Raw genomic sequence first — 27860 nt, 5'->3', positions numbered from 1 at the left:
TTTAAAAAACAATTAGGCACTTGGTGGCAGCAAAAGTTAAAGAAAAGAGAAATGTGTGCTGAAGCTACACTAATATATAGTTTCAAACACAACCTGGCTTTTATTTTTGAGTGTGCAATCTGTTAAGTCTAAGAATATCTGCTTGAATAACCATCAAGAGAGTGCAAGTGGGAGAGAAAGGGAGAGAGAGAGAGAGACAGAGAGAGAGAGGTAGAGAGAGCAGAAGAGGACAGAGGGAGGCTGAGACACTAGCGCAAAAGGGGAACAGGGAAAAAGCAGAAGTGATTTCATCGCCCTAGCAAGTTGCACATTCTAATCGAGGAGGAGAGGAAAGTAAGCGAGTGGGAGAGACTGTCCCCAGGGAGAACTCATCTGACTGGGGGGATTAGGTGAAGCAGAGTGACTCAGAGTGGGACACGATAGTTGGGAATCTCTCCATGGACTGAACGGCTGGGAGCTCAGAGTGGCTGTCGGCAGCTGCAGCGGGGAGCTAGGGCCTTTGCAGCTTCCCCTTTTCTCCATCAAGAGAGGTTCTTTGGACGTTAATACAGCCAATAACAGCCACACCACTCACACATTACACACTGCAGCTATGGGGACAGTGAGTGAACTTTGTGTGTCCAGCCTGCAGACATTCTTGTGTCCGGCAGTGAAGCAGCTCCAGCAAGCTTCAGGTAAGGTCACAACTGTGGGCCTTGTATTGTGTGCTGCGATACTGATGATGCTGGTTGATTGTTGGCCTGAGCAACACACTGGCGAAAAAATGTATGATTTTGTGTATTGTTATCTGTTCTTACTGTTATAAGTATTAGCTATGAATGTCTTCGCTCTGCAACCTGTTGACTGTTTGAGTGCACTTGTGTGTGTGCTACTGTGACCACTGGCTCCAACACACTGCTCCACCACCAGAGATGAAAACAAACCATTGGACATAAATAGAGGGAGCTTCTTGTGGCTTAAAGAAGCTCTTTCATTTAGCGCAACCTAAACCTCTGCTCTGACAGAGGGTGAGCTAATGTTATTACTCCCAGAGCAGATCTACCCTTTAGCAGAATCATGTAGTGCACAACAACACCAAAACCTCAGGTGTCAGCCACACGCTCTCTGCATTGTCAGCGGCTAATGTTTATGCCCCCCGTCATGCTTGTAAACGTGTTTTCTTGCACTTGCTAGTAGCTGCTGTGTCCTTCGATAACAAGGATGGCACTGTTGTGTTTACTGGTGATTACCTCTTCTAAGACCTGGATAAACAACCCTCACCTGTTGAATTACAGGCGAAGGAGCAGGTGGGAGCAGATCTTAGTCTCTTTAGTCGTTTGTTTAAACTCACCATCTGTCCGCTTACTTTTCTGATTAGACTGTTTATTCTGTTGTAGTGACATGATCAGATTCATGATTAAACTGACATGTGCATCATCCATTGTTTTGGGTTGGTTGTTAAGTATTGCAACTTCATTACAATAAATTACACTGCAGGGTGGTGTCAGGGAGCGTTTGAAACTGTGTTGGCAGTCAGCGTTGACATGACTAAAGCAGCTTTGCTGTGCTGTGGTGAATCAGCTGACTGAGTGCGTAGCAAGGGGAAGCAATGCTTTCTCAGTGATTTCAAAACAACGGAATCAGCATTAGGGGTACGTATGTGAAAGCGGGGTGCTGACTTTTTTGTAACTTTGCATATTCAAGAGGGAAGTTATCTGGATTGTTCTGTTGACAGCAGCAATTTCAAAGGACCAAAAATAGTTGTCAGCCTCTAGTCCAATTTGTCAGGTGATTGTGAAGGGATATATTCCCAAAGCTTTCATCTTTTTCGCTGAAACTTTAATAAAAACATTCATGTTTTGATGGCAGCTATTCCATTTTGGGCCTCAAGTGGTTGGCCGAGATTAGGCAGTGGACTGTAAGTGGTGGTGTTTCAGGTTTTAATCATGAATCATACAAGTGATTCATGCCTGACTCATCTAGTGATTGTCCACCAAGTTCACAGTGCACCTGCAGCACTATTATAACTCTCCTAAAATGTTGTTTGACATGTGTGGTTACAGAAATTGCAAACATGAGCAAAACTCTTCACTCACTCTTCACACAGAGACATCATATGCCTCAAATTGATGTTTTTACATGTCCTTTCCATGTAAATTAATAAAGCCCATCACAGAGTTATGTCAGTGTCCTTTCTAACTTTAAATGTTACTTTGAGTCAAACATTCACATTCACAGTGAGTGTGACCCAACATGCGCAATGAGTCTTCCCAGGACACAGGATGGGAGTGATAGCAGCCAGTGTATTTACTGTTACAATGTCAGTCAGTTACAATCAAATGCCAAGTGCCCATAGCTCCACACGCCAAACTCGTAAGCGCCCTAATGAAAACCATGGTGGTAAATTAGCCATAGTTATAACAGTAATTAGATAGATTTACTATGTATGTATTGTTTTTCTTACTCAGAAAAAATGTATCTGTATGTAATGATTCATGTCAGCATTAGATTTGGTCAGTTCACCTTGTCACTTACTTGTGTCTCTAGGGACAGCTGAGGACATGGTTTCAAACACAAACAAAGTGTGTCAGCAGCAGCGAGTGTTCAAAAATATTTGATGAGTCAGCTTGCTGGAGGAAGGTTATGTGCAGTAGTTAAGTTTGGTGAGGATGATAATGTGATGATGCTGAACCCTTCCTACTCTGAGGTCTAATTGAACATAAACAGAACTTACATCTCTATAAAGGATAACAAACTGCACATTCTATTTGACCTTTCAAAAAGGATTTTTTTGCAAAACTGAAAATTAACTGAAAACTATTTATTATATAAAGCAGAATTTGTGGGACCCTGTACGGGACTGAGCAAGCAGGCAAAAGGAAACAGTTGATTTTGAAAAAAAAGGGGTTTTGTTTACCCAAAATATGAAAAACAAGTCACAAATATAAGGCTCATAAAAGGAGTTAACAAAAGGAAACTAGACTCAACTGACTATTACTTACATAAACAAAGTAAACAAAACTAACCCACAGATTGAACACACAGAGAAACATATATAATGGCTGATCGGACCATTTAAGAAAAACCTCATTAAACTGAGAAACCTCACAACTTATACTGTCTAACAATAAATCTACTAACTGCCAATAATGAGATATTACCCAAAACAACTATATTCAATAACTAACAAACATAGCTAAATAATCCTATATACTAATACTAAAATAGAAATTACAATCCCTCCCTTAAGGTAGCAGGCTCTTGGTATGGTCCCATTGACAACTTCCTCTGTTTAGATGTTCTCATTCCTGGGGTGCATCCTTTTTCTCAGCCGAACAAGATGTCGCTCAAGCAGCCGAAGATCACAACAGCTCCACCTGCACTGAAATAACAATTAACTCAAGCAATAAGAATTAAACTAAAGTGTGACTGTACAGAAGTAAACTAAATGTGTGTTCTACAAATAGAATCTAATGTACTTCCAACTTATGAAACAAACTGAATTTGCATAAATGAAATGACGGCTTATTTAATAATCTGTACAATAAAATATGCTCAATGTACTAAATTATCAAATGTAAATCAAAGAAAGCAAAATGTGTAGTGCAGGTGGGTTAATGACATTTAACCGGACTGTGTGGTGGCAGGGAGAGCCATCACAGACCCCAAGAAATCTACTTGCCACCCCTTGTTGTAAGTTGCATACAGTACATTTACATTTACATTTAGTCATTTAGCAGACGCTTTTATCCAAAACGACTTACAAGTGAGGTACAAGGCAGCAAAAATCTAAGTCAAGGAGAAAACATCAAAGCAAAGTCCTATCAGAAAAGTGTTCACAGTTCACGAGATACAAGTGCAAGAGAGCAGAAGGGTTTTTTTTTTTTATTAAGAGATTTGCAAGTGCATAGGAAGATGCGGAAGAGTTCAGTTTTCAGCAGTTTTTTGAATATTGGGAGAGTCAGCTGAGCGTGCAGCGTTTGGTAGCTCGTTCCAACATCGTGGGATCATTGCGCTGAACAGTTTTGCTTGGTGTTTTCTATGTGTCGCTGGGACCACCAGACGTTGTTCGTTGGCAGACCGCAGCGGGCAAGAAGGATTGTAGACTTGAATGAGTGAGTTGAGGTCTTTTTTGGCTTATTAAAAATGAGGCGAGCTGCCGCATTTGGATCATCTGCAAGGGTTTGATTGTGGATATCGGTAACCCCATCAACAAAGCGTTGCAGTAATCAAAACGAGATGTGACCAGCGCCTGTACAATGAGTTGGGTTGTATATTCCGTGATGTAGGATCTGATCTTCCTGATGTTGTAAAGAACAAATCTGCAAGCCCTAGAGACTGAGGAGATGTGGTCCTTAAAGCTCAGTTGGTCGTCGATGATGACCCCCAGATTTTTGGCCGAATTAGTGGGGACAATCACTGTAGATCCAATGTTGATGCTGATGTTGTGTTGCATCAAAGGTCTGGCTGGGAAGACAAGGACTTCGGTCTTGGAGAGGTTGAGTTGAAGGTGTCTCTCACTCATCCAGGCTGAGATGTCTGAGAGACAGGCAGAAATGCGCGATGAGACAGTGGAGTCGTCCGGTGGAAGGACAGGAAGAGCTGTGTGTCATCAGCAATAGTACAGTACATGCAGTTGAATCAAAAAGCTGTGTCCTCTTCTTGGATTGGTTTTCTGTTACACACACACATAAATGTAGCTATTTTCTAATATGTGCGATATTAGAAAAAGTATTCACGGTGAGTAATTAATGAGGCTTACATGTTGATATCTTATAGTACTGATTTCATGTGCACTGTGTTTTCTCACAAGATTTAGGTGGTTTGGTTATACAAGTTAAATGTATTTCAGATGCAGAAAGACTGTGCCAATGAGCTGCTTCAAAGAGGAGTGTGTGGGAATCCAAACAGCTCTGTAAGCCTAATAAAATCTGCATGGGAGGATTTGTTTTTCTCAGAATTCTTGGTTTTTATCTTTGGAAAATGTTATCAAGAACAGGCTTGTTAACGACTGCATGGAAAGGGGAAAGAATGAATTTGGCTAGTGATTTTTAGGCAGTCCCAGCCATTTATAACATACTATTGCTGTAATGTGAACATGTTGACAAGCTGGCCTCCAACTCATCAAACTTTCATGCCCACAGATGCATCCCATCGATGAACATCAGGGGTTTTATTTTGCAGTTCCTCAACACTGCTTAGCAGTCAGACTCATGCATATTTAACAGAATGAACAATTGCTTTGTCAGCTTGTGATAGTGTTTGTTGAGGTAACCATATCAGCTGCTGAACTGAATGCAAAATGCTTTCAGAATAGCCTGAGGAAGAATGACTTGTCTAAGACAGAGAAGCTCTCAGCTATCGCACTTCATTGGGAAGTCTCTGCATTTCACACCCTCTTCCTAACACTGATTTGTGAAGACATATCTTCTAACAGCTGCATTTCTACATGTGCAGTATATTTATAAATTTAGGGGGATTCTCTGAAAGGAAGTAGTTATGCTATTCAGCATATCTTACCATAAGTTTCTGTGTATGCTCTATATAAGTTGCAGTTTGTAATGTAAAGTGTTACCATTTTTTGTACGTCCATATTAGAAAAGTGACACTTGAGCTGTAAGTCTATTCTTGTATTTTTATGACTCATGGCAGTAATTAATCGCTCGGGTCTGCAATGCCTCTCCTAGAAAATTATAGGAAGGGTTAATTTAAGGTCTCATTACTTCTGACTACACCTGCAAAAAGAAGCCCATGGTTTCAGAATCAGCATGTGCAATGAGTCATGCATGGAGGAACAAAACTATGGCCTCTGATTATTTCAAAGAAAGCCTCTGAATGTAATAATCTTAATGGCAGTATAGCTATTTTCCGTGTGTGGTGTACTTATTTCTCATTGGTGTGTAGTCACCAGCCTTATGCTCTATAAGCCAACAAGCTCTCTAATTGTAATCATTGTAATAATTGTAAATGTACTCTAAATAGTAATATGGGGCATTTCCGTACTGAACATAGATTTTCTTGCTTATTAAAGTAGAACTGCACTTACTGCAAATGATCAGCAGATGTCAGTCTTGACATCTCTTCTAATAGGATGGTCACAGGCTATTTTTCCTAATGCAATGACTTTTAAGAGCGAGAGCATTTTCCACTTTTAGGAAGTGCAGGATGAATTTTAAATGTCAGGATATATATCTGCTTCTGCTACATCAGTTTTTACCATTATTATTTATAACCTGTGCCTCACAAGTTCGTTACTTTATGCAGTTTGTGTAAGAACTTTCTGGACCTCACACATCATGAGTTTTAGTTATTTTTTTACTTACTATTTCCTTTGTCGTTCTTCTTTTGTGATCACATTTATAATACATGATGAGTACACACTGTATAAGATGCTGATTTAAAGTTAACGGGTTCATCTTTTGACATTGGTTAAATGGTCATTCATTGGACAGAGGAAAGGGCCCAGTGAAAGCATCTCTTTTTCTAGGAACCTTCTTGACCATTGGTTTTGTCAATTGAAAGTACAAAGTAATCCAACATCCTATCATAAGACTGAACAACAGCTATTTCACAATATCACCAGGTCTGGAGTCAGTGAGCTGCATTCAGCTCCTTCATTGGGTGACTCTTTGTTATTGCACATCTTTTAACATTTGAGGCCATTGTTTAATTGTATTTTTATAATTATGATTGTCAAGTATTTCTTTTAAATTCCTTTTTAAGAATTTCTTGAAACCTGCCGCATCTTTCTATACATACATGAACAAAAAGTCTCTTACACTCCATAGTCTGTCATGATGTAAATTGGCAGTTTGCATAAACACTCCATTAACATCACTTTGGCTTGAGAATTAGGTCAACATGTCTTTGTGTTGATCAGGAAGTTGCAGACAACAGAACACTTTATGTGTTAATATCAACACATAATCTTTTGATTTAAAGGTCAGACAGCTCTCTGGTTTCAGGGTTCCTTGGAACCGATTTAGAGCGATGCTCAGGGAAAGGGATTAACTCGTAAGAGTGAATAGAAACTTTGTGTAGACAAGGCTCCATTGTCAGTTGTGGAGTTTGGACTGCAACAAATGAGGCATTCATGTCCCACAGCTTGAGCCCCTTAAATGAAGTGGATGTGCTGCCTGGTCAGAGTGTGATAATTAAACTCTAAGCCAAGGGGTGAATTTAAAGAATGGGTGAATTAGGGTATTTAGTTTTGATTTCTGAGTTAGCACTTTAAATACATTCACACAGTTTGCCTCTTGCACATTCTTTCTCCCAGAACATCAGATAAGGTTGGTGGGAGAAAAAGCTCCCAGTACCTGGCCTCTTTCTTTGGCTGCAAGCACAGCATTCCTCTTGGCTCGCCTGGATTCATCAACAGGCGGGAACAGGTTCCTATCTGACAGCAGCACAGTTGTGCAGGTGTTATACAAACAGCACTGTGATTTATTTCCTCATAACAAGAGGCTGATAAGCTGAGTAGCTCTGTTGTCTGCCCTTGCAGTTATTCACTAATACATGCAGCTAAAACTGTCCCTCAGTTAGAAGAAAGTGGCCTCAATCCGAAGCACCTTTGATCACAGGAAGCATAAAATGTGAATATATAGTGTGTTCTGTGATACTAATAAATCCAGAAAGATACTAGTATCCAGAAATTTGCACCAGGCATAGTGTGCAGAACTCTGTTTCACCAGGATTTCATAGAACCAGTTTTACCATTCAGTTTTATTATTTGTACTCTATACTCTATGTAATTGTGATTTGATACTTACTTGATACTGAGTTATGTAATAACGACCATAATCACCAATCATAGGCAAATTATCTATGTAGGCGGATTTCTAGTGTATATATTTTTGTTCAAAATAAAGTACAAAATAAAGTTTGAAAGGCCAGTAAAAAACTGGTTGTTTTTCCGATATCTGACTGTGGGTTTCTTTTGAATATCCAACTGGTGTTTAGCAGTGTTTGTATTATCGTCTTAGTCGCAGACAGGTGTTGTTGTCATTTTGTAAAAAAAAAAAAAAAACCACACGTATGCTTTCACCGGATGTGGGGAATCACACGCTGCAAAATGCGCTACATCAGCAGCAGTGCCTGTGAACTCTGCCTGTGTGTGTCAGTCACTCTTTCCCTTCCCCCACCCGACCCTGTACCGACCAACAGTTGTGTGTGTGTGTGTGTGTATGTTGGTATGTGTGTGAAAGAGAGTAGGAGCTCAAGGCAGTGGGGTGGAAACACATTTGGCCCATGTGTTGCAACTTCATCAACCAAAGCAGCGAAGAAGTGAGACTGGACACTTCAAAATAAAACGAATTGTACGTCTACAATGTTTTTTTTTGTTTGTCTTAAATTTACTGAAGATGGGGGCTTTAATTAGTTTTGGAGGTGCAAATAGTTTACCACTTTAGAAAATTTTCCTCTCTCAAATGTCGTAGTGCTAATATATATAAACATAAAAACACATAAAAACAAAAGTCAAAACTCAATTTAAAATTGTTTAATTAGAGCACATATCCTTTCCAGTCTTCGCTGCTGTAGGGAGCAAAAAACAAAACACAACAAAAAAAAAGTCCCCTTCGTTTTCATATGCGATTTATTATGAAAATTGTAACGGGAAGCTTGTTTATATTCCGGTTGGCTTAGCAGTAGTTTTCGAGCAGGAAGGAGTGGTCGGTTAAAGTCCTCCGTCTCTTCAAACCACTCCCTGGAGCTGTCGACTGAGCAGAGCCACCTTTCGTCTATCCAAGGAAATCTTTCGCCAGAGGGTTTGATAACTCTTCATTAAAAAGAATTAAAAAGCTCAAAATATCACAAATATCAAAAAACAAGTATATCCGGTAAAACTTTCGAGGTTTGTGAATCTTCAGAAACTTTGTGGACTCGTACCTGAGACAGTCAGCATGGTTTTAAAATCGGAAGACGGTGTAGGTGAGTGACAGAGTCAAGGAAAACACACTTTACTGAATCCGAATCATGGTTACTTATTGTATTTCCAACGGAAAAATACGATGTTGTGTTTATGTTATAAATGAATGTTGAATACCATGTGTGTATTTGTGTGTGTGTGTGTGTGTGTGTGTGTGTGTGGTGTCTGCCTCTATCCTTATTTACCGTGTTTACTATTCCGCCATTTGTTGTATTAACTAAGATTGGGGTTATTTATTTCCAATAAGACAAAAGCTTTCACTGCTTATCCCAAAATACACCTTACCACTGAGTACACTTTAGTCTATATTTGCTATGTACATTACACGTTGTTGTTGCCACTTTTTCATATTTGAGATTCTGCTCAAACAAACATCGACGTTTTATTGTATGAGGTCAATGTGGGCGTTCTGAACGACATGTAAAACGGGTTAGTAATACGTTTATAAGTATGACACTATTTAACACCAGTAGCAACAGGTGGAAAGCAGACAGTTACTCATTCATTATCAATCAGTATGGCAACAGCCCAGTTTATTTTTTTTAATTACTTATGCCTTGTCTTTTCTAAAGTCACTACATTATTCCCAGGAGCACATTCCAGTAATTTTTATATTGGTCTTAACCATATAAGAAGATTGTTAACTAATTATAATCAGTCTGTTATTCTGTAGAAATCGAAGCACGAGTTTTTGACCATGACGCTTTAATCTCTTTGGCTTCGTTAGCCTGGCAGCATTAATTAGTACCCCCTGGACTTGCCTCACTAATCGTGTTACGTTAACAGTGAAAGTGTGATTGACTGATCCTGTTAAATGCTGCTTCTCCTTTGTTCTGCTGCTGGAGATGAAAAACTTGCACACAGTCTTTACCTCAGTGACTCCGTCTGAGGCTGTCTGGCACACAGCTGTATTGTTTGTACAGGCAGAGCGATGAAAGAGGGGTACAGTCAATTCTATTCAAGTCCATTTGTCTCTGACACTTAAAGATGGGTGGTCTGGAAAGTTAAAGTAGTTGTCACTAATGGTTCCCTAATGATTGCTGCTGAGAGCACTAATGGGCCCTCCAGAAAATGTGCCCTGCCTGGCACTAATGCCCTTGTGGTTTGATAATCGTCATTCTCTCTTCATAATCTTATTTTAACCTTCTTCCTGTATCAGTTGGAGACCTCCTTTCCACGCAGGCCTGTTTTATTCTGCAGTTACTGCTAAAACGTAATTTGTCAACACGTATTTACTTTTAAAGGCAGTAGGGTGCTGAAAGTCTCATGTTTGGTAGCTCACAACATTAAAGTAGGCTACATTGCTGACATTTTCTAGGGCGGTACTGCATACCAATGTTTGCAACACTATTTTAACCACTGTAGCTGGTGAGTGTAGCATTGAGAAACTGTAAATGTGAAGCAATGATTAGTTGATAGTTTCACAAAGTTTTTTATTGTTTTAAATCACTTGCTCTAAAATAAAATAAAAATAAATAATAAACGCCTGTCATAGCCAAAAATGAAGCTGTTTGACCTTCTCGCAAATATTTTTAAATATTTTCAAAATTATTATATTTGAGTTATCAGCCAAAGTCAGAGGACCTCTGTCAGCACAGTTGACAGTTGTGGCTGTTTTGCATAGAAACTGTATTTGTTCTCGAAAACGTGTCATGCAGCCCTATGACAAGCCAGATTCTGTTTCCCATAAATATTGTTGATCGGGTAGTTCTGAGTGAATAGAGTGATATTCTGTATCACAAGTTTGCAAGCCACTCACTACCTAGACTTCTTTTTGTCAGGCTTATTTTTCTACATCAGTCTCTCAGTCACCAGAATATTAAGCCATTAAAGAAGATGGCATGTCCTTTATTTATCGATTGATCAAAGTTGTGCCAGATTTGTTCTCTTCTCTGCCAGCACCGATTAGAGTGAATTTCAGGTTTGTACGATGCAGGTAAAGACAAGTCTGGAATAATTATCCTCATACATTTGAAAGTCTGTGATAGACATGTTTATAGGACCTGAGAAGGTTAAAATAGGACCTGGCGGGAAAACTATAGCGAAAGCATTTTTTAAGAGTGTGCCGATTTGCTTATCAAACGCAGCTTAGTTCAGAGTTTGGTTATGCTCCAGTAGTGCTTGAAATGTCTGATCAACATTACTCATGTATGATTTGTTTGGGCTGCATGAAAGTGAGTAAAACGTGTAATCATCAGTCCATAACATAGCATGCTTTGCTTCTAACATAGAAAAGCAGATCAAATCTCTGGTCAATTGGGTACTTTTATTTGTACTTGTTGTCTTTTTTCAACATAGCATGTAATGCACTGCATTATGAGAAAGATCTGGCACCATTGAAATGTTAACAAAGAGGAAAGCAATGTGTGCGGAGTTGTATAGCTGCTTTTTGGAGTCATATTACACAAATCCTGGTTTCTGTGCACAATGGGCTAATGTTGTGATAAGGCTAAAGCATTAAAATAGTCTTTTTATTGTCTTTCCCACAGGATGGGTGGGTTTAGCCATAGCTTTCACTCTTCCTCTGATATATGAAAACAGCTCACAAACAGGAAGCCAAGAATTTGACAATATACTTGACAGGAAGTGACATCCCACATTGTGAGTGTGCCTGTGTTTCTTCACTGCTTTGCTGCAGAAAGATAAACATAAAGAGAGAAGTCGAACCAAAACCTGAAAAAAGTAAATGATTTGCTCCTCTAGTTTTCCCATCATATGCTGTGTGGACACGGGTGTTTTTGTGTATTTTTACCAGCTACAAAGGATGTTGATAGTAGGACAGACCTGATTAGAATCAAAGCCAACAGCATTAGAGGACAAAGGCCTGCTTTGTGGGTAGAAAGAGCTCTTCCGCTTTTGAGGAAAAACAACGAGAAGCCTATTGAAACAATTAATGTTGAGAAATGCCTATAAAAAAAGCTAAAGATTATAAGAGAAAGCTGATCTTTTGTGTTCATAATGGTGGAATGCACGTGTGTGTGTGTGCATCTGCAGGATGTTTATCGTGTGAAGTCCTCTGTATGTTTGCTTCATGCTGCTGAAACTTTGTGCACAGTGTTAGACCCATCTATACAGTACATTCTCCAGGCTCATTTCCCACTGAGTCACATCCTTTGGTCCCAACATTTCTGCCCAGTAATTTTAAGGCCGTGTTCAGACTGAAAACAGTCATTTTTTTAAAAGTGCAAGGGGGCTGCACTGGTCATGTTGCATGCTATTACTGGTGATACAATGAAGTAATACTGGGGAGGCGCAGTTCAAGTAACAGAATAATGCATTTACATGCTTATTATTATTATTATTAACCAAATTTGCAAGAAATGTGGACTTGCGTGACTTTTATTGGCCAATGTGGTGCATTGCTGCATGAATTTGCTTTCTGTTGAAGCCAAAGTTGAGACTATTTCATCTTTCTGGGGGAGTCACCCTATATCGTTTATATGGAGGACTTTATATTGTCACCCCCTATGTGCCAATGTGCTAGCTCTATTTTAAGTCTCTGTTTAGCCATAGATCTCACTCTGACCATAATTTCCATTTGTGTCTTAATGAAATGGGGTGAGACACATTTACTGCTTCTGCAGTGATTCTGCAATGTTCTACCATTTTGAGAGGGGAGGTGGGACTAACCCCTCATTCAGAAAATATGTTATGGTCACAAATAGTTTGCACCCAGTGGTGAAATGAGTTGGGTCTCCACATGTTTACTTCCTGTCATATCAATTTTTTTCATTGTCACTCTGTAATTTCCCTGAAAATTTTTAAGCACCACGGAGACATGTCTGATCATGAAATGAAGGGATTTTTTTTTTAAAGCATGCCAGCAATACAAACCGCAAATGAATGGGTTTTTTTTTTTCACTTTCATCTTTTCACAAAACACACCTTACATCTGCATTTTAATCTTTTGATCACATCGGCCTTTTGTAATGGATTTCTCCCTCAATAAGTATTAAATCTGTTAGTCTCTTTACTGCTGTCGTTCTATTTTAAGATTGTATGTAGACTGGTGTACTTTCACATGAATATTGCAATTACAGAATAAACACCAGCAACTCTATATGAGGACTAGCTAAAACCGCACTAACATGTGGATCCCATACTGACACCAGTCAGAGGAATCTCACTGTGGAGCTGAAGAGTGCAGCCAGCACAGCAGAGGGCTCCTAGCTGACTCATCAAAGTGTGCACAGACATGAGGCAAGAGATCACTTTTAGTCTGAGCTGTAGACGTAACCGAGACAAGTGTACACTCATGTTTTAATAACAAGTAGCTTGGGATATGACAAGGAGGAACACTGCGAATCTTGCACAATCATTTGGGCCTGCATTAGATTTCAGAAAACACTTATAGCATCTTTCCCTCTAAAACACTGTCCAGGGTTTTGAGGACTCATTTTTTGTTAATAATTATAATCCATACTTTTGAGCGAACAGTGATAAAAATCTGTGATTAAGTCAGATTTATCCCAAAATGACTCCCACATAGGTTTGTATAGTGTGTGTTTGTGTGTGAGAAGTAGGCAGAGAAGAGAATGGCCACTGGGTGGAGCCTCCATAGTAATAGTGAGAATGAGTGAGAGCGAGACGAAGAGGAGGGAGTGAGGTAGTGAGTAAGTCTTCTTCCACAAATGGGCTGTATCAGTGTGCTCTTAACTGATGTCTGTGCTGTACAGAAAACCCAGTACTATCTCTTTGCCTGACTAGATGAGAAGGCTCCTTTGCTGTGCTGCTTGACATGTGGATACTACCAGCATTAAGCAACAGGAGCTGACAGAAGTGGCGACTGCAGGGTTTCATTGTTTTATTGTTTTTTTTTGTTTTGTTTTTTTTTGTTTTTTTTTAATTCATGAAAGAAAAGGAGCTCTCTGGAAACACAGAAAAGTGACACTGTGGAGGATTTCTTTTTCAGGTTAGCTGTTTAATTTGATGATGCTTTTTTTGTGAATCCTTTGTGATGAATTTCACAAGCCTGTTTATGTAGCTTATAGTGTTTGAATGAACTGAGCAGTTCCTATTGACTCCATGTTCTCCAGATTTTTTTTTAATATTAGTGAAGCTGTGTATATTGTGTGCTAAAAAGATCAAAAGCAGCTAGGGTAGAGAATGATATAAACTAATACTGTATTTGCTGGGCTGTCATGTCAGTCTCTAGCTTGACCTGGGTTTTACCAGTGAATGGATTGCCAATGACTGACACTTGAGATGATTGCTGCAGCAGGCCAGTGGCTGGGCAGCATGGTGCTGTTAGTGTAAGCAAGGGTTGTCAAAACGAATTAGGGATATTGTAGAAGGCTTTCTGGAATTATATATGTGGACAACAAAATTGCACAAATTCATCTGGAGAAAAAGGCTTTGTGATCACTTCATCATTCAACTCATTCGCACACAAGGTGGTTTCAGAAAGTTAATATATTCAAGAAGTAAATACAGAGCCTAGACTTAAATTGATGCTTTGCTGGCCATCCCTGTGCTTGGGCCTTGTTGAGGAATGTCCTAAAAGGCAGCTTGCAGACACAAAGGAGGAACTGTGATCATCCCACCACTCTTCCCACTGTTTCTGTGTTCTCCTGCCATTCGCTGTCCCACACCTCCCCGGCCAAACACAGGGCTCCTTCTCCTCTTATCTTCCTCTGTCTGTCCCTTTCCCTCCTCTTACTCTTGGGCCAGGGCAGGTTTAGTCGTTTGATGTGCTTTTGATCCAAAGCTGGTGGTCTTTTTCTGTCTATTTTGGGTTCTGTTTGGTGTGTGTGCCAGCTATGATGGAGTTGTCAGGGGTGACCCAAGTTTTTTTAGGCCAGTACCCACTAACAGACTGGCATTTCACAGCCTCTGCTTTGCTTTGTTACATGCTGTCTTGGGATTTGACATTATAGTGGGTTTCAATCTCAGCTCAGAGATCCAATTAACAATATCTTTTGGAATCATCTTTTCTACTTCAAGATACATATTAGACATTAGTGTACTTCTGTGTGTATGTGTGTGGTTTTGCCCATCGCCGCTCATATATTCAATTGTTTGTGTGCATGTGAACTGTGCTGAATGCATTTAACCTCATCATGAAGTAGACTGCTGGTGCTCCTTCTGCTTAAGGTTATTGCTTGATTGATTGCATGCTGCAGGGACATTTGGGAGTTCAAAAAGAGCTATCTCTGTGTGTTACTATAAGGAAAAAAACCATATAGCAGCAACAGCTGCCTTAAGAAGGAGAGGGGAGCAGGTGGAGGACAGCTGCAGAAAACTTATGTTACTGGTTGCATTTTGGAGATAAAATTGGTGAAAAAGAAGGTGAGTCCAAAAAAAAAAAACATGAGGAGTAGATGAAAGGAGATAATGGCAGAACAAGAGGGTAAGGAGGGGTAATCAAGTGAATAGCAGAATGTGTGAGGACTAAATGGACGCTGTTTCTTCAGCAAATATATGTGGGATATAGCGAAAAAACAGAGAAGGGACCTCATGCAGGGAGTGATTGCTGCCATCATTGTCATTCATACGCTCGGATCACTGAGTGCAGTGCATTTAAATGTAATCATGTACAGGCAAAGAAACATGCGGCTGCAGATATTGCTGCATACTCTTAGCATATTCCCTCAGTCAGCATATCACAAGCCGCAATTTGGTGTAAATATATTTATTAATGCTCACAGATTTCACATTTAGTTTAAAAAATAATATAATAATACATTTTGTTGTTTTTTTTTTTCTGTAACATATCAGAATTTGCAGTACATCTAGAAAGAATTATTTCACGTGTCAAATCTGTGATTAGTATTTAAATGAACTGATGTGTGTTTCTTGGGCCCTGTTCAGCAGCTTCGTTACTAAGAGCAGGCTAGGTGAGGAGCTTATTTGGTTGAATAATTTTTAGATCATTTTGTGCCAAGAAAGGTTTCCAAAAATGGGTCACATTAGGCGGGAGGGGGGGCTGAGAGATGTATGAGCACTCAGAATTCTAATTTACTTATTTTCCAAGGAGAGTTCTTCAGTGATCTGGGTGGAAATGACACATCTGCCTCTTCTGTCACGATGGCAATCAGGATGTGTATTAGTGGGCTCTACTGCTGTGGGAGAAGAAGCTATAATTGGTGTCTCCCTTGATGTCAACTCCCCAGCGATCTCTTCTGACCCAGCCCTTCGCAAAAACGGCTTTGCCCATCTAGAAACTCTCGAGTCTCAGCAGTAAAAGATAGAACCCTTTAAAAATAACAATATTAAATAAGATTTTGGGGATCAAGTGTAGTGTCATTTTAGGAGCACTGAGATTATACTTACAATGACCTTAAACTTCTAAACTTTAATCATCATTTTATAATGATGTAAGTGTTCTTCCTTCCTTTATTCCTGGTTTGGACATTGTTACAATATTATGTCTACTTGAAACTAATTTGACTCCGTGATGTAGTATATTTGTTCTGAATATGTAATACATGGTGCAACGTAATACATGGTGCATCCGCCCTGGGCGTTGCGTGGTTCACACGTATCGCGCATCTCTGAGTGCAGTGAGTGCACTCATTGCGTTGAGTCCCTAAAGCAGCAAATTTGTGGACAGCCCATCTTTCTGTTTCAGTCTGTGGGAATGGCTGTATGAAGACTTAAGACAGTCAAAATGCTGAAGTGGCCCTCTGTTTCATACAGATTCCTGAAGTCAAACATAGACATGGTAGGTGAGCCAGTAAGTACCACATTTTTTCATACAAAATGTACTGTTCAAACATTTAACAAGATCCTAATAAGGTAGTAAATGTTATTATAATAATAGGTATTCTCTCACTGCTCTCTCTTTACCTCACTTGCCCTCTTTGTTTTGCCTGCTACCATTTTTTCCCCCTAAAGACAGCCTTCTGTTAATTATCCCTGCAAGTGCAGAGGTTTGCTAAATAACAGCCAAACAGCATTCCCAGATGGAAGTAAACAAGCACCTCCCAGCATTCAGTGGATTAAGTGAAAGCCCCCCCCCCCCCCCCCCTTCATCTTTTGTTTTTTGTAAAATGACACCCACTCAATGCTCACCTCTGGCACAAGCGTGTGTGGGGCCTTTCCCTTGCCTGATGTGGGCTTTTTAAGTTTTTGGGTATTGCCAGCAAAGCCGTGGCTGGTGCACCTGATTGGCTCCATGGATTGGTGATAATGCAGGTGTTTGTAGATGATGTTTGGGGACGCAGTGAGCACTGCTAGTTAAGAAAAAAATGTATCCTTTAATTGCAGGATGTGTATCATTATGCGTCATCCCTGGTGACAAAATAAGTGTTTATTCACTTGAAGGAAACAAATAAATTGACTTTCAAATGAGTCTTTGCTCAGTTTCCTCTGTCTCTTCTATGACAAATTAGTCCTTTCTGTAGCGCTTCTCCTTAAACAGTCCACTTTGTGATCCTCTTCTAAGCCAATTAATGCTGTGGTTGTGTAGTATTTGTTCCGCTCTGTCTTGCGCTGTATCTCGCGGTTCCCTTCAGCTCGGGCCAGCCACCCATCCTGTCCACGTTTTCACGGGGAAGAACGGCTTTCCTCCTTCGTGCTCATCCTATCCCTTGATTGTGTTTTTACTGTTAAAAACAAGTCCAGCCCAGGTCTGGATTTGTTCAGTGCAACATTAACTTGTCTGGACGATCAGCCTTCAGGGTTTTCAAGATGGCCCACACAATCTCAGACATGGATGTGTGAATGCAGTTGTGCCTCTGTGTTCTCTGTATTTATTTATTTTTTCATTCACATGTTTCTGATATGAGAGTTTCTCATGAGAACAGTGTTACCAAGTGAAAATAAATATTATGCAGTTCTTTATTATGATGTCTGTCTTTGCTCCACACCACCTTATATCTAACCTCACCATAGTTTCCATGGCTACCAAGAACATTTGGGATGTTTTGGCTGGATCACCAAGGGTACTGTAGGCTTTGAGGTATGGTGTGTGAAAGGTCAACTTTGAGTGGACTGCTCTGCTTCCCCCATCTGTCTGGAAATTAAAGGGGAAGACAACATGTCTTTGTTTTGGAGCTGTTTGTTCCTTAACAGCTGTTATAAATCTCTTGTTTTGGACCTTACATTTTCTGTTACCCTTGTGTCAAATATTAGCAGACATTCCAGTGAATGTCATAGCTGGTCGTGACTTTTTGTTTAGCATTTTATAACCTTAATTCTGCAATCCAAGACCAAATTCTTCATTGTCATTTTTCATCTCAAAGAGAGTTGTGAATAAAGATTCCTGTCTTCAGCTTCCATCACTTTCTAATCATTTTTAGCCTTGATCCATTTAACCTTTTACCACTAGAACTGAGTTAATAAGGAAGTGGGAGAGGTCACAGGAAGGGTTTTGTGCTTTGTCGTTTGTGGAATCATCAAAACAGTCACTGAGTGGACTTGTTGGACTTGTTACAGTTACATATGACTCTTGGCCCAGATGCACTGTAGACTAGAATAGTTTTTAACTGTCTGTAGTCACAAAGTGCATCTTTTTTTTTTACACATGGTATCATACTTTATTTCCTGCATATCTTCAGCAAGTTAAAACAAGTCTTAAGCATAAAGACTGGTTCCTCCACGCATCACAGATGTTTTTATAAAATGCATATTAAGGAACTTGCTTTTAATATTAGCTTCCAGTAAACAGATGACATGGAACCAGTTTGTTATTGGCTTATTTTAGAGTTATGTAGTTTTAAGACATTAGCCTTTATGATGTAAGAGTCATCTCCATTTTGAAAGTAATTCTGGAATAAAAAAAAGAAGTAAAGTGAAGTAAACTGCTTACAGTGATGCACTAAAGTAAATTAAACTGAGTGCTTAGACAGATGTTATGATAGAATGCTGATGTTAGTCCTCTTGTCAGAGTCATTGTCCATCAATCAATACACAGTGCTCATTTGTCGGTCCTTGGCATAGACAAAGCTAATTATAATGGCCTGTAGTGTGAGTGACAGGAGGACTAGCAGTGCTCTTTAAACTGTAACGTTTTTCAACTACTGTTAAATCCAACTCAACATTATCCACTCATTTTCACCCACAATTGTTTGTAGAACAGCCAAAAAAAAAAAAAAAACTTTTCTCACAGTGGCAGAGAAACCTTAGCGCCAACTACGGGTATGGCGATGTAATTGTAGCATGACGCCAACGCCCAGGTATAATTTCTTACAAGACCGTAGCACACTTGCATAGCCTATGCCATAGGCTCTGTGTAGATTTGACGCATAAGTATAAATTAAGCTTTAGTCTCACAAAATTTAAGACCTATTCAAGGTAAACCTGTCTGATCCGTCTTGGTTTTCTGGCAGTATAGGGGTTTTTGTGTACTGTAAAAGGTTGTTTGAGTCACCGCCGTTGCTGTAACACACCATGTGACAAGTCATTGTTTCTTGAAAACATCTTATAGAGCTGTCATTATATGTTATGAGTGGCATACTCCACATCCCTATCCATAGGCATCCAATACCTCCTTAGAGATATAACACAAGGGAGAGATATACACAGAAAAGGATAAATGTGCCTTACATTTGGGCATAACTGTCCTAAGACTTCTCTGTTATCCCCACCCACCCACAGTGCCGGACGATCTCACCCCAGAGGAGCAGCAGGAGCTGGAGAATATCCGCCGGCGCAAGCAGGAGCTGCTGGAGGACATTCAGGTAATACTTGGATATAAGGGTTGTTGTACATATGTATGTGCACACATCTTAAATAACAAACCGTGACTAGAGAAACGCATTTAATGTGTATTACCTGAAACGAGGCTCTAAGTTTAAGTAAAATTTTCTTTATTTAAAAATCCTTTATTTAACAGTTTGGAAAAGTGGCTTGACACAAAAACACTTTATTTTACAGCAGGACCATAATAAGATTATTAAGTGATTCACCCAATAAAATTGGCATTGGCTCAAAGGGTGAGAGGGTCCGAATTTTTATTCATACAGTCTATACACTCATATCACTCCATCACTGACTTTAGACACATTCCTCTCGTCCAAGGAGTCCTTTGAACATTTCACCCTGAGTGGAATGTGAAGCATTTCCTACCTTGTATTCACTTCCAGTTACTGTTTATTGTTTAGCCATTTCTGTTTTGTAGATTTACCCTCTCCCCAGAAGCCTCTGTTCCGTATACAAGTTATTCCTTTTGGATATTTTTATTTACTTTTTTTGTTGAATATACATAAAAATAGGACTAGCAAATGATTTTAAATTCAGATAAAGTAGGATTATGGTTTTATGAGAAATGTGCTAAGTATAATATCCCTCATGTGCTCTCTGGTTTCCAAAGAGAGCCAGGAATCAAAACGGCTATGATGAATTTCCCACAAAAAGTTTATTTGATTCCTGGCCATTGGTCATGATTATCTTGTTTTGGCTGTTGCCTTAAGCCTGAAGCTTAGCTGATTATTTCAGCTTGCTGCTCAGGTCAGTGCCTTCACTCAGTAACCAGCTCAAAGCAAAACCTTAAGTAGATGACACACAGGGCTAACAGGCTGTCATGTTCTAGTAGAAAGTAGGTCCACTGGGTAACTCATCTTTCACTGGCCCTGACAGACTGGAGGCGTGATCCAGCACTCTCACTTTTATGAGCCTGGACCACCATTGCTACCCTTCCCCCCCACTTTCTGAACACCTTTGTTCTCCTATCCTCTCCTCCTCTGTGGTCTGCACACTGACCCCTCTCCTCCTATCTGACACCCACTTCTGCTGGGCTTGCATGTCAAAGCCCCCTAACCCACCCACTCGCTTTTTTGTATGAGCACAGCCTTTGTTTGCAGAGGCAAGCATCTAAGGAATGTGACTGCACTTTGGCCTATAGTGAGTTGGTTATTCATGATAAATTGTACAGTAACACTTATTATAGCTTTGATGATTGCAACCTTTACATGACGTCTGTTAGGATCAATAGTGAGCTCCGAGTGTTTACAGGACCTCTCACAATACAGTCTATTATTCTACACATTTTTATCAAGCTGATCAAGCTCTCTATCATCTGCCCTCTGTTATGGCATTACTGCGCCAGTCTGGCTTCAGCAGACCTGACTTGATCGACTAAATCTGCCTTTAGGACCATTAATCATTAAAGCACCACACAAAATATAATCCACTTTTACGCATTTTGCTCCATTTTTATTGAGGTTATGCCCTATTGTTCCCTGCCTAATCAAATTCAGAATAAGAGGATTGTTTGAGTGAGTATACTCATGCAAACACACATTTTCTGATGTTAGATAGACTCTGATACAGTTTATAGTTAAAGCAAATTGTGGCGTGCTTGATGTTCAGCAGTGTGTGACGTTATACCTTATCAGCAGCCTGAAAATTGACCAACTCTGATGGTTGTGATGCAGTGCTTTATATGGCCAAATGTCTTAATACAAATAGAGTTGATAGCTTAGCTTCTCTGTTACCACTGATTAATAGAGCACTCTTTCTTTCTTTTAAAACAAATTCTTTGCATATCAGTTGTATTGGTGACAACCTTCCATGCCTCCTGGTGGACAAATGATGACTTTATTCTTTTGTGTAAAGTCTCACATAATTTTAATATTTCTTTTTTTTTCTGCAGCGGCTGAAGGATGAGATAGCAGAAGTGACAAGTGAAATTGAGAACCTGGGTTCCACTGAGGAGAGGTAAGAAAACCTGGACCTGACCACCTCCCCCATACATATATTTCTCAGCTTTGCCTAAATTGCCTTGTTGTTTGGTTTCTATTAACTTAGCAAATGAAGCCATTAATTATTCATGCTTGATAGCCAGGTTGGGCCACCCTGTAACCCAAATACCCTCCCCAAATTGACTAGGCTTTTAAGGCAGTTTAAATGTTTCATCGGGCACACACCCATGATGGGAGGTCTCATTGAATAATGCAGTGGGTGTATGGACAGAAGAATACAATGGATCGTCTCAGGAGAGGCAGAGCTCGGCTTTGCTCTACTCAAGTGGATAGGGATCCCATCAGCTACAGAATATTGCTAAAGCACTCTCACATGAATCTAAAACCCATTAAGGGTTATGGTACCTTCTTTTTGATCAAAGTTTCCTGTGATTCATTTATTAAACGTAATATATGATAATCTGTGTGTGTGTGTGTCTGTGTCTGTTGTGTGTGTGTGTTGTCACCTTTGTGGAGTATCTGTTGCTGATTGTTTGCTGTTGGCAGACAAAAGGGAAGGAATGCTAGTGAGAGTGAATCAGAAGGAAAGAGCGGTGACCTCTCACCAGCTACGGTTGAAGCTCTAGACATAGTGATGTTAAAGTATAGGAGCACACTTTGTCCCCTGAATAACACAAGGCCTTTGAAATGAGGCATTCCCCATATGCACAATGTTAAATGCTTAATCAACACAATGGCTATTGATGAGGACGTGTCACTGTCAAACAAATTGAACTGGGTAATAGAGAAGATACTTTCAGGAAATAGATTATTTTTCAGCTTTTAGCCATGTTGAATTTCTTGCTTTTCCTGGCAGTTTGATTTGTGTGAGTCATCCAAAAACTAAAATAGAATCTAAATGTATGCACAATGGAGCAGTGACTGAGTCATTTAACCAACAGGGATGCCAAGAAGGACTGACTGTGGGTTTTTTAATGTAACTGCTGGTTTTCTTATTCTTTAATGATAAAACCTATGTTTGGACATAACCTCAGGTTCTGGGAAACTGATGGCATTCAGAACTGGCATTCGATTATCAGAAATAAAATAAATGCCAAGTATTCATATGCCTGCAATATACTTCTCACAATTTTCAGAACAAGACCTCTGCTACATACATAGAATAATGTTCACATCAGGATCAACTGACAAACATTCTCATGTTTCAGGAAAAATATGCAGAGGAATAAACAAGTGGCAATGGGGCGTAAGAAATTTAACATGGACCCAAAAAAGGTAGGCAGAAGTAACATGTGATGAAAAGAAAAATGAGTTGTCCCACATATTTTCTTAAGCAGGGTGTAACCTGGAGCCTCTTTCTCAGGGGATTCAGTTCTTGATTGAGAATGACTTGCTCAAGAACACTAGCAACGACATTGCTCAGTTCCTCTACAAGGGTGAGGGCCTCAACAAAACGGCCATTGGAGATTACCTCGGAGAAAGGTCTGGATAAAAAAAATTAACTTTGTTTTTCTTTTTTCCCTAGCCAATGGTTTCGCCTTTATACTTTTTGTCATAATTCACCAGCACCCATTCATGTGTTTGCTAAAGGTAGCATCAAATGGTGCATATTTTCTGTATTACTCTGCTTCCTCTTTGTCAGATGCACGCCCATCCTTTCCCAACACAATTTGGTCCCACATTTAGATAGTTCTCTCAAGATGATATCTGTTACTCAATAGCCTCCATCTGTCTTTGATTATCTTCCTTATTCATAAGTAACAGTGATCAAGACACTCACAACATATTTGACATATTTGAAGGGAATTAAGGGGCAGAGATTACCCGTGTTAAAGTGAACACTTAATACCGGAAATAGCGATGGATATGAGCAGTATGCACTGCTCATGGACTGAAGGGCGGACTGTGTTACAGTAAGGATGTGGTCAGTGATGTCAATCAGGAAATGGAGTGTAGGCTGTTGATGGATGCACTCTCTTTGATTGTTATCAAGCTCTTTGAATGTTTCTGATTCTGTAAGGGGGAAACGTCGACATATGATTGGTCACTTGTCCACTGGGAATAATAGTGATTTGATATAACTGTCATCGGGAGCTCTGTAGAGCCCTCCCATGATCCCTCAGGGCAGATCATTTACTCTGAAGGGCATAAAGGTCATGCCTGGTGTTATGACCAACATCAGATGATAAATGAAAGGGGGTGGGGGTGGCTATTGTTCTCTTCCAGTGGGTTTTGATTGGACAATCGAAGATCTCACTGGCCTAAACTCCTCTGAGCTCACACCATGAGCATAGCCCTCACACACATTTAGAGTTCAATTTAGAGTTTTCATTTAGCTTTAAACTAAACACTACAGAAGCCTAATTTAGCTCTAGCATTTCTTAGCTTCCATTAAAGAATACTTCAAATTTAAAAATAAATTGTTGATAGGTTCTCTGATCTTTTGGTGATTTTAATTGATCAGTTGATCAACTAACAAAATTATTACTGAAAATTGGTTTTGTCTTCCACAGAGATGATTTCAATATTCAAGTCCTCCATGCTTTTGTGGAGCTTCATGAGTTCACAGACCTGAACCTGGTTCAGGCCCTAAGGTAAGACATGGTTCCTCTTCGTTTTCTTGTTTCGATTCTTATACTTCAGTCCCTCTTTTAATGTAAATCACGTGTCTTATTATTGCAATTTGTAAGGATGCAGCTGTCAGTTTCAGTCTTGTGTCTGAAGAGAATTAATAGTTTTTTCAGTGGAAGTGAGATTGTTGTTGACTACTGAGCTGTGTTCCCCGACAGACAGTTCCTATGGAGTTTTCGGCTACCAGGAGAAGCTCAAAAAATTGACCGCATGATGGAGGCCTTTGCACAGCGTTACTGCCAATGCAACCCTGGCGTTTTCCAGTCCACAGGTAGCGCTGTCATGCTTTACAGCCCAGGCTTGACAGCAGTGTAATAAAAAGCTAAAGAGTTGTTAGTCTGTGAGCAGTGAAACAGGAACAAAATGACTTCAGTTTTATAATGTCTTTTGATCAAAACATCGTGAAAACAGATATGATCCACTTTTAAGGGTTTCGTAATGGTTTAAACAACGTCAAAAATGTATTGTATTGATTGAATACATGCTAAATCTTTTTCTCTGTGTATTTTGCTACCTGCCCTTAATAATGCCATTACAAAGCTATATGATAAATTATATGATTTTTTTTGTTATTGTATGCAGTGTTTTCCACATTGAACTAGGATCTAATGGAATGCCGATGGAAATCTAAACGACCCTACTTAGGAGACATAAAGTCTCCTGAGGTGTATTATGGGAGAGTGCCTAGCTTTTGAGAAATAATGCCCCCAGCAGACAGCTGACTGCCTCTAACATAGATGCAGATGGATGTGAATAATACATGGAACTTCTCATTGGCCCGATAAAGTGCTGCTGTGTCAGCCGTGTATTTGTCTTTCAGAGTGCACACACAAACACATTGGCTGAAACACACATGCATACTTGGCTGCCCACACGCAGCCTTTCACTACCACCCACACCCCTTGCTAATGAAGCTTTGACTATCTGTTCCTCTTTGTAAAACTGGTCCCCAAAGTGATGTCCTTTCAGCTCAGCTAATTTACATTTATATTTAAACACCACATTAAACACTGGCAGTAGTTTCATGCTAAACAGCAACATTTTGCTATCACATACAGCTCATCCCTCCTCCATACCGTGATCTCTATGTTTGTGTGTGTGTTTCTTTGTTTGTTATAGACACTTGTTACATCCTGTCATTTGCCATCATCATGCTAAACACCAGCCTCCACAACCCAAACGTAAAGGACAAGCCTACGGTGGAACGTTTCATCTCCATGAACAGAGGTATCAATGATGGAGGAGACCTACCTGAAGACTTGCTCAGGGTCAGTACTGCTTTAACTCTGTGGCACCACTTTGGCTCATTCTCCCATCTCTTTCAGACGAGGTCTGAATTTATGGTATGTTTTATTGTAGAATCTGTATGACAGCATCAAGAATGAGCCCTTCAAAATCCCAGAGGATGATGGCAATGACCTCACACACACTTTCTTCAACCCAGACAGAGAGGGCTGGCTATTAAAACTGGGTGAGTGACAGTGGACATGATGGCGTTATGGCACATATGGAATTGCCAAAGTCATGGTTCTCTTCAGTCTTTGCCAATTATTGGCAGATTATTTCAAGGCTGAAAATCAGCGCTTGTGGAGCAATAACAAGTGTGTTGCCTGAGGCCATTGACCTCTGAGTGCATATGTAAATGTGAGAATGTGTGAATAAGAGTGTACATGCTCTGCCTAGGCATTTCTGTCTGGGTTAATGTATTGTTAGTATAGTCTTGTTTAGACTGTGTGGAGACATTTAAATTATTAAAGCTAAGGCATTTTCATGCAGTGACATGCATTTGTTTTAACTATGTGTATGCACCTGCACAAACATGCATAGGATTTTCATTTGAGAGTGTATTTTATTCCTTTAATCAGTCCCTTTTTTCCCTGCTGGATATTTTGGTCCTTAGGTGAGGACTTATATTTTAACTACTAATGGCCTGTGGCACTTTCAAATGCCATTTTGACCTGACACTTGCAAATTTCTGACTTGGTCGACATGCGCACTCATAAATGGTGTATATGAATTTAGCTGTTACTTTTACTGGTCACTCTAAAAGCAGAAAACCACAACCCTGGTCCCCTGAACTCTTCATCCTCTGTTTCCTCTAAAATGTCTCTTTGTTGTACAGATTCACAGCAAATAGAACAGCATCATGAATCTCTGAAGTGAAATTAAATTTCTTCATCGCTGTGAATCTTTACAATCAGACCTCACCAAGAAAGTGAAGAATTACTCTTTCTCTGGTGACTCCAAATTGGCAGATTTGAGTGAAAGAATCCGGGTGGAAGTTTTTACAAGACATAACAAATGGATCCAAGTGGAGGCAGATGTAGTGCTTTACAGATGCTTTCACAAGTTCACATTAAGTAGGTCTCCCCCTTGTGGACCTTGTGGTTATATGTGCTGTCCCTCATTATTAATGCCTTTGAATTAAAAACAGCACCTGTGAAGCAGTGCATTAAAGCCTCTTTGGTACATGAATTAACAGTACTGTGGTGCTATAATTCCTTATCATTTGATTTAATTTTTTTGTTTTCTTTTCCTCTTCGTTTGTTTGTTCCCATGATTTTGGCTGTTGTCTTTCCCCAGGAGGTATGTACACTTGCTCTTCCCAAATGCTAGACCATTTCTCAGCTATCAGGTGCTTTTGGTGGTCCGCCATGCTTTTGTTCTCTTTCTAATTTAAAAAAAAACTACATTTATTCAACTTTTTTTGTTTGTCTGTTTGTTGGCTCATTTGAACTTCAGATGTCTATTTGTCTGTTCAGTGTCTCATTGACTTGGTGGTTTGTCCACACACTTTTATCTCTGTGGGTGGTTGCCAGGTGGTCACTGGGGTTGTTTGCCACCCTGTGGACTTGGCTCAGGGAGCTGATGCTTAGTGACCACTCTACTGAGTTTGACCCTTTTTTCTCTGTATGCTGTGGTGGTCACTTTCTTGATCTGTTTTTTGGAAGCTGCATTATACCTTTTTTTCCCCATTCAGTGAGCACAACAAAAGAATTTTACTTGGCTCTCCAAACTGATCCTGAACCCACCCATTGGCTTTCTGTTGTTTGCTCTCTGGTTGCATGGAAAGGGAATACTGCACCTTTTCAATAATGTGGCTCTGCTCTTTTATTATCTCGTGCTGTAAAAATGAAAGGAATAATCTGACAGGTAACAGCGTGGCTGTGGCCTATGTCGTGCTAGACTGGACTGGGCCCTACCTGGGCGAGAAGTGTGGGTCAAGGAGGTTGTCAAAAGGGAATCATGAATGCCCAGTAAGAGCACATGGTTAGAATTTTGACCATGTGCTCTTATTGCAGCTTTCTTATAATTACAAAACAAGTTATTTTTTTGGTGCAATTGAATCACACAATCGGTTCCCTCTAAACCTTCACCAGCCCAGCACTCCCACTATTGCATGGGCGACTCCCTAAACTCGGCTTCACTCCAGTCCAGCGCTTTCCACCCACCCCTGCAATAGTGTGCTGGGGCATCCCGTCTTGTCTCAGACATTCCTGCAGGGGAGGAGGATATCTCTCTTTATTGGATTGACAGGAACTGACATGACCATCCAACCAATTACAGCCTCAGACCAACCCAATCAACTTTCAGCTGTGTGATTCTGACATAGTGTTTATGTTTTCTGTTTGTCTGCTTCTTTGTTGCGACACGCTGACGAGTTGAGATGTGATGTGAGGCTGTCCATCTCTACCTGTCCAATAAAGCATCAATGGCATATGTAGATAATAATAGGCATA

At 40.0% G+C, this 27860-nt stretch overlaps 1 protein-coding gene across 4 annotated transcripts in view; it reads left to right on the top strand.

The window, feature by feature from the left end:
- The window catches only part of cyth1a (cytohesin 1a), a 37278-nt gene that overhangs the window by 4473 nt on the left and 4945 nt on the right, over positions 1–27860 (top strand). The window contains exons 1-10 of one of the 4 annotated variants that reach the window (XM_067478014.1): positions 8650–8744; positions 8847–8907; positions 19445–19527; positions 21441–21505; positions 22698–22764; positions 22853–22971; positions 24003–24083; positions 24279–24391; positions 25240–25388; positions 25480–25592. In XM_067478014.1, coding sequence (XP_067334115.1) covers positions 8880–8907; positions 19445–19527; positions 21441–21505; positions 22698–22764; positions 22853–22971; positions 24003–24083; positions 24279–24391; positions 25240–25388; positions 25480–25592 — 818 coding nt within the window. In that variant the 5' untranslated portion in view covers positions 8650–8744; positions 8847–8879. Of the gene's footprint in view, positions 1–292; positions 675–8649; positions 8745–8846; positions 8908–13793; positions 13818–19444; positions 19528–21440; positions 21506–22697; positions 22765–22852; positions 22972–24002; positions 24084–24278; positions 24392–25239; positions 25389–25479; positions 25593–27860 lie in introns of those variants that run through there. The other 3 variants (XM_067478013.1, XM_067478016.1, XM_067478015.1) reach the window with 3 other exon arrangements.

This window comes from Channa argus, chromosome 15 (genome assembly GCF_033026475.1).
Source record: "Channa argus isolate prfri chromosome 15, Channa argus male v1.0, whole genome shotgun sequence".
Taxonomy (NCBI): Eukaryota; Metazoa; Chordata; class Actinopteri; order Anabantiformes; family Channidae; genus Channa; species Channa argus.
Note: the sequence above shows the minus strand (reverse complement) of the source record. Positions and strands in the feature narration are given on the sequence as shown.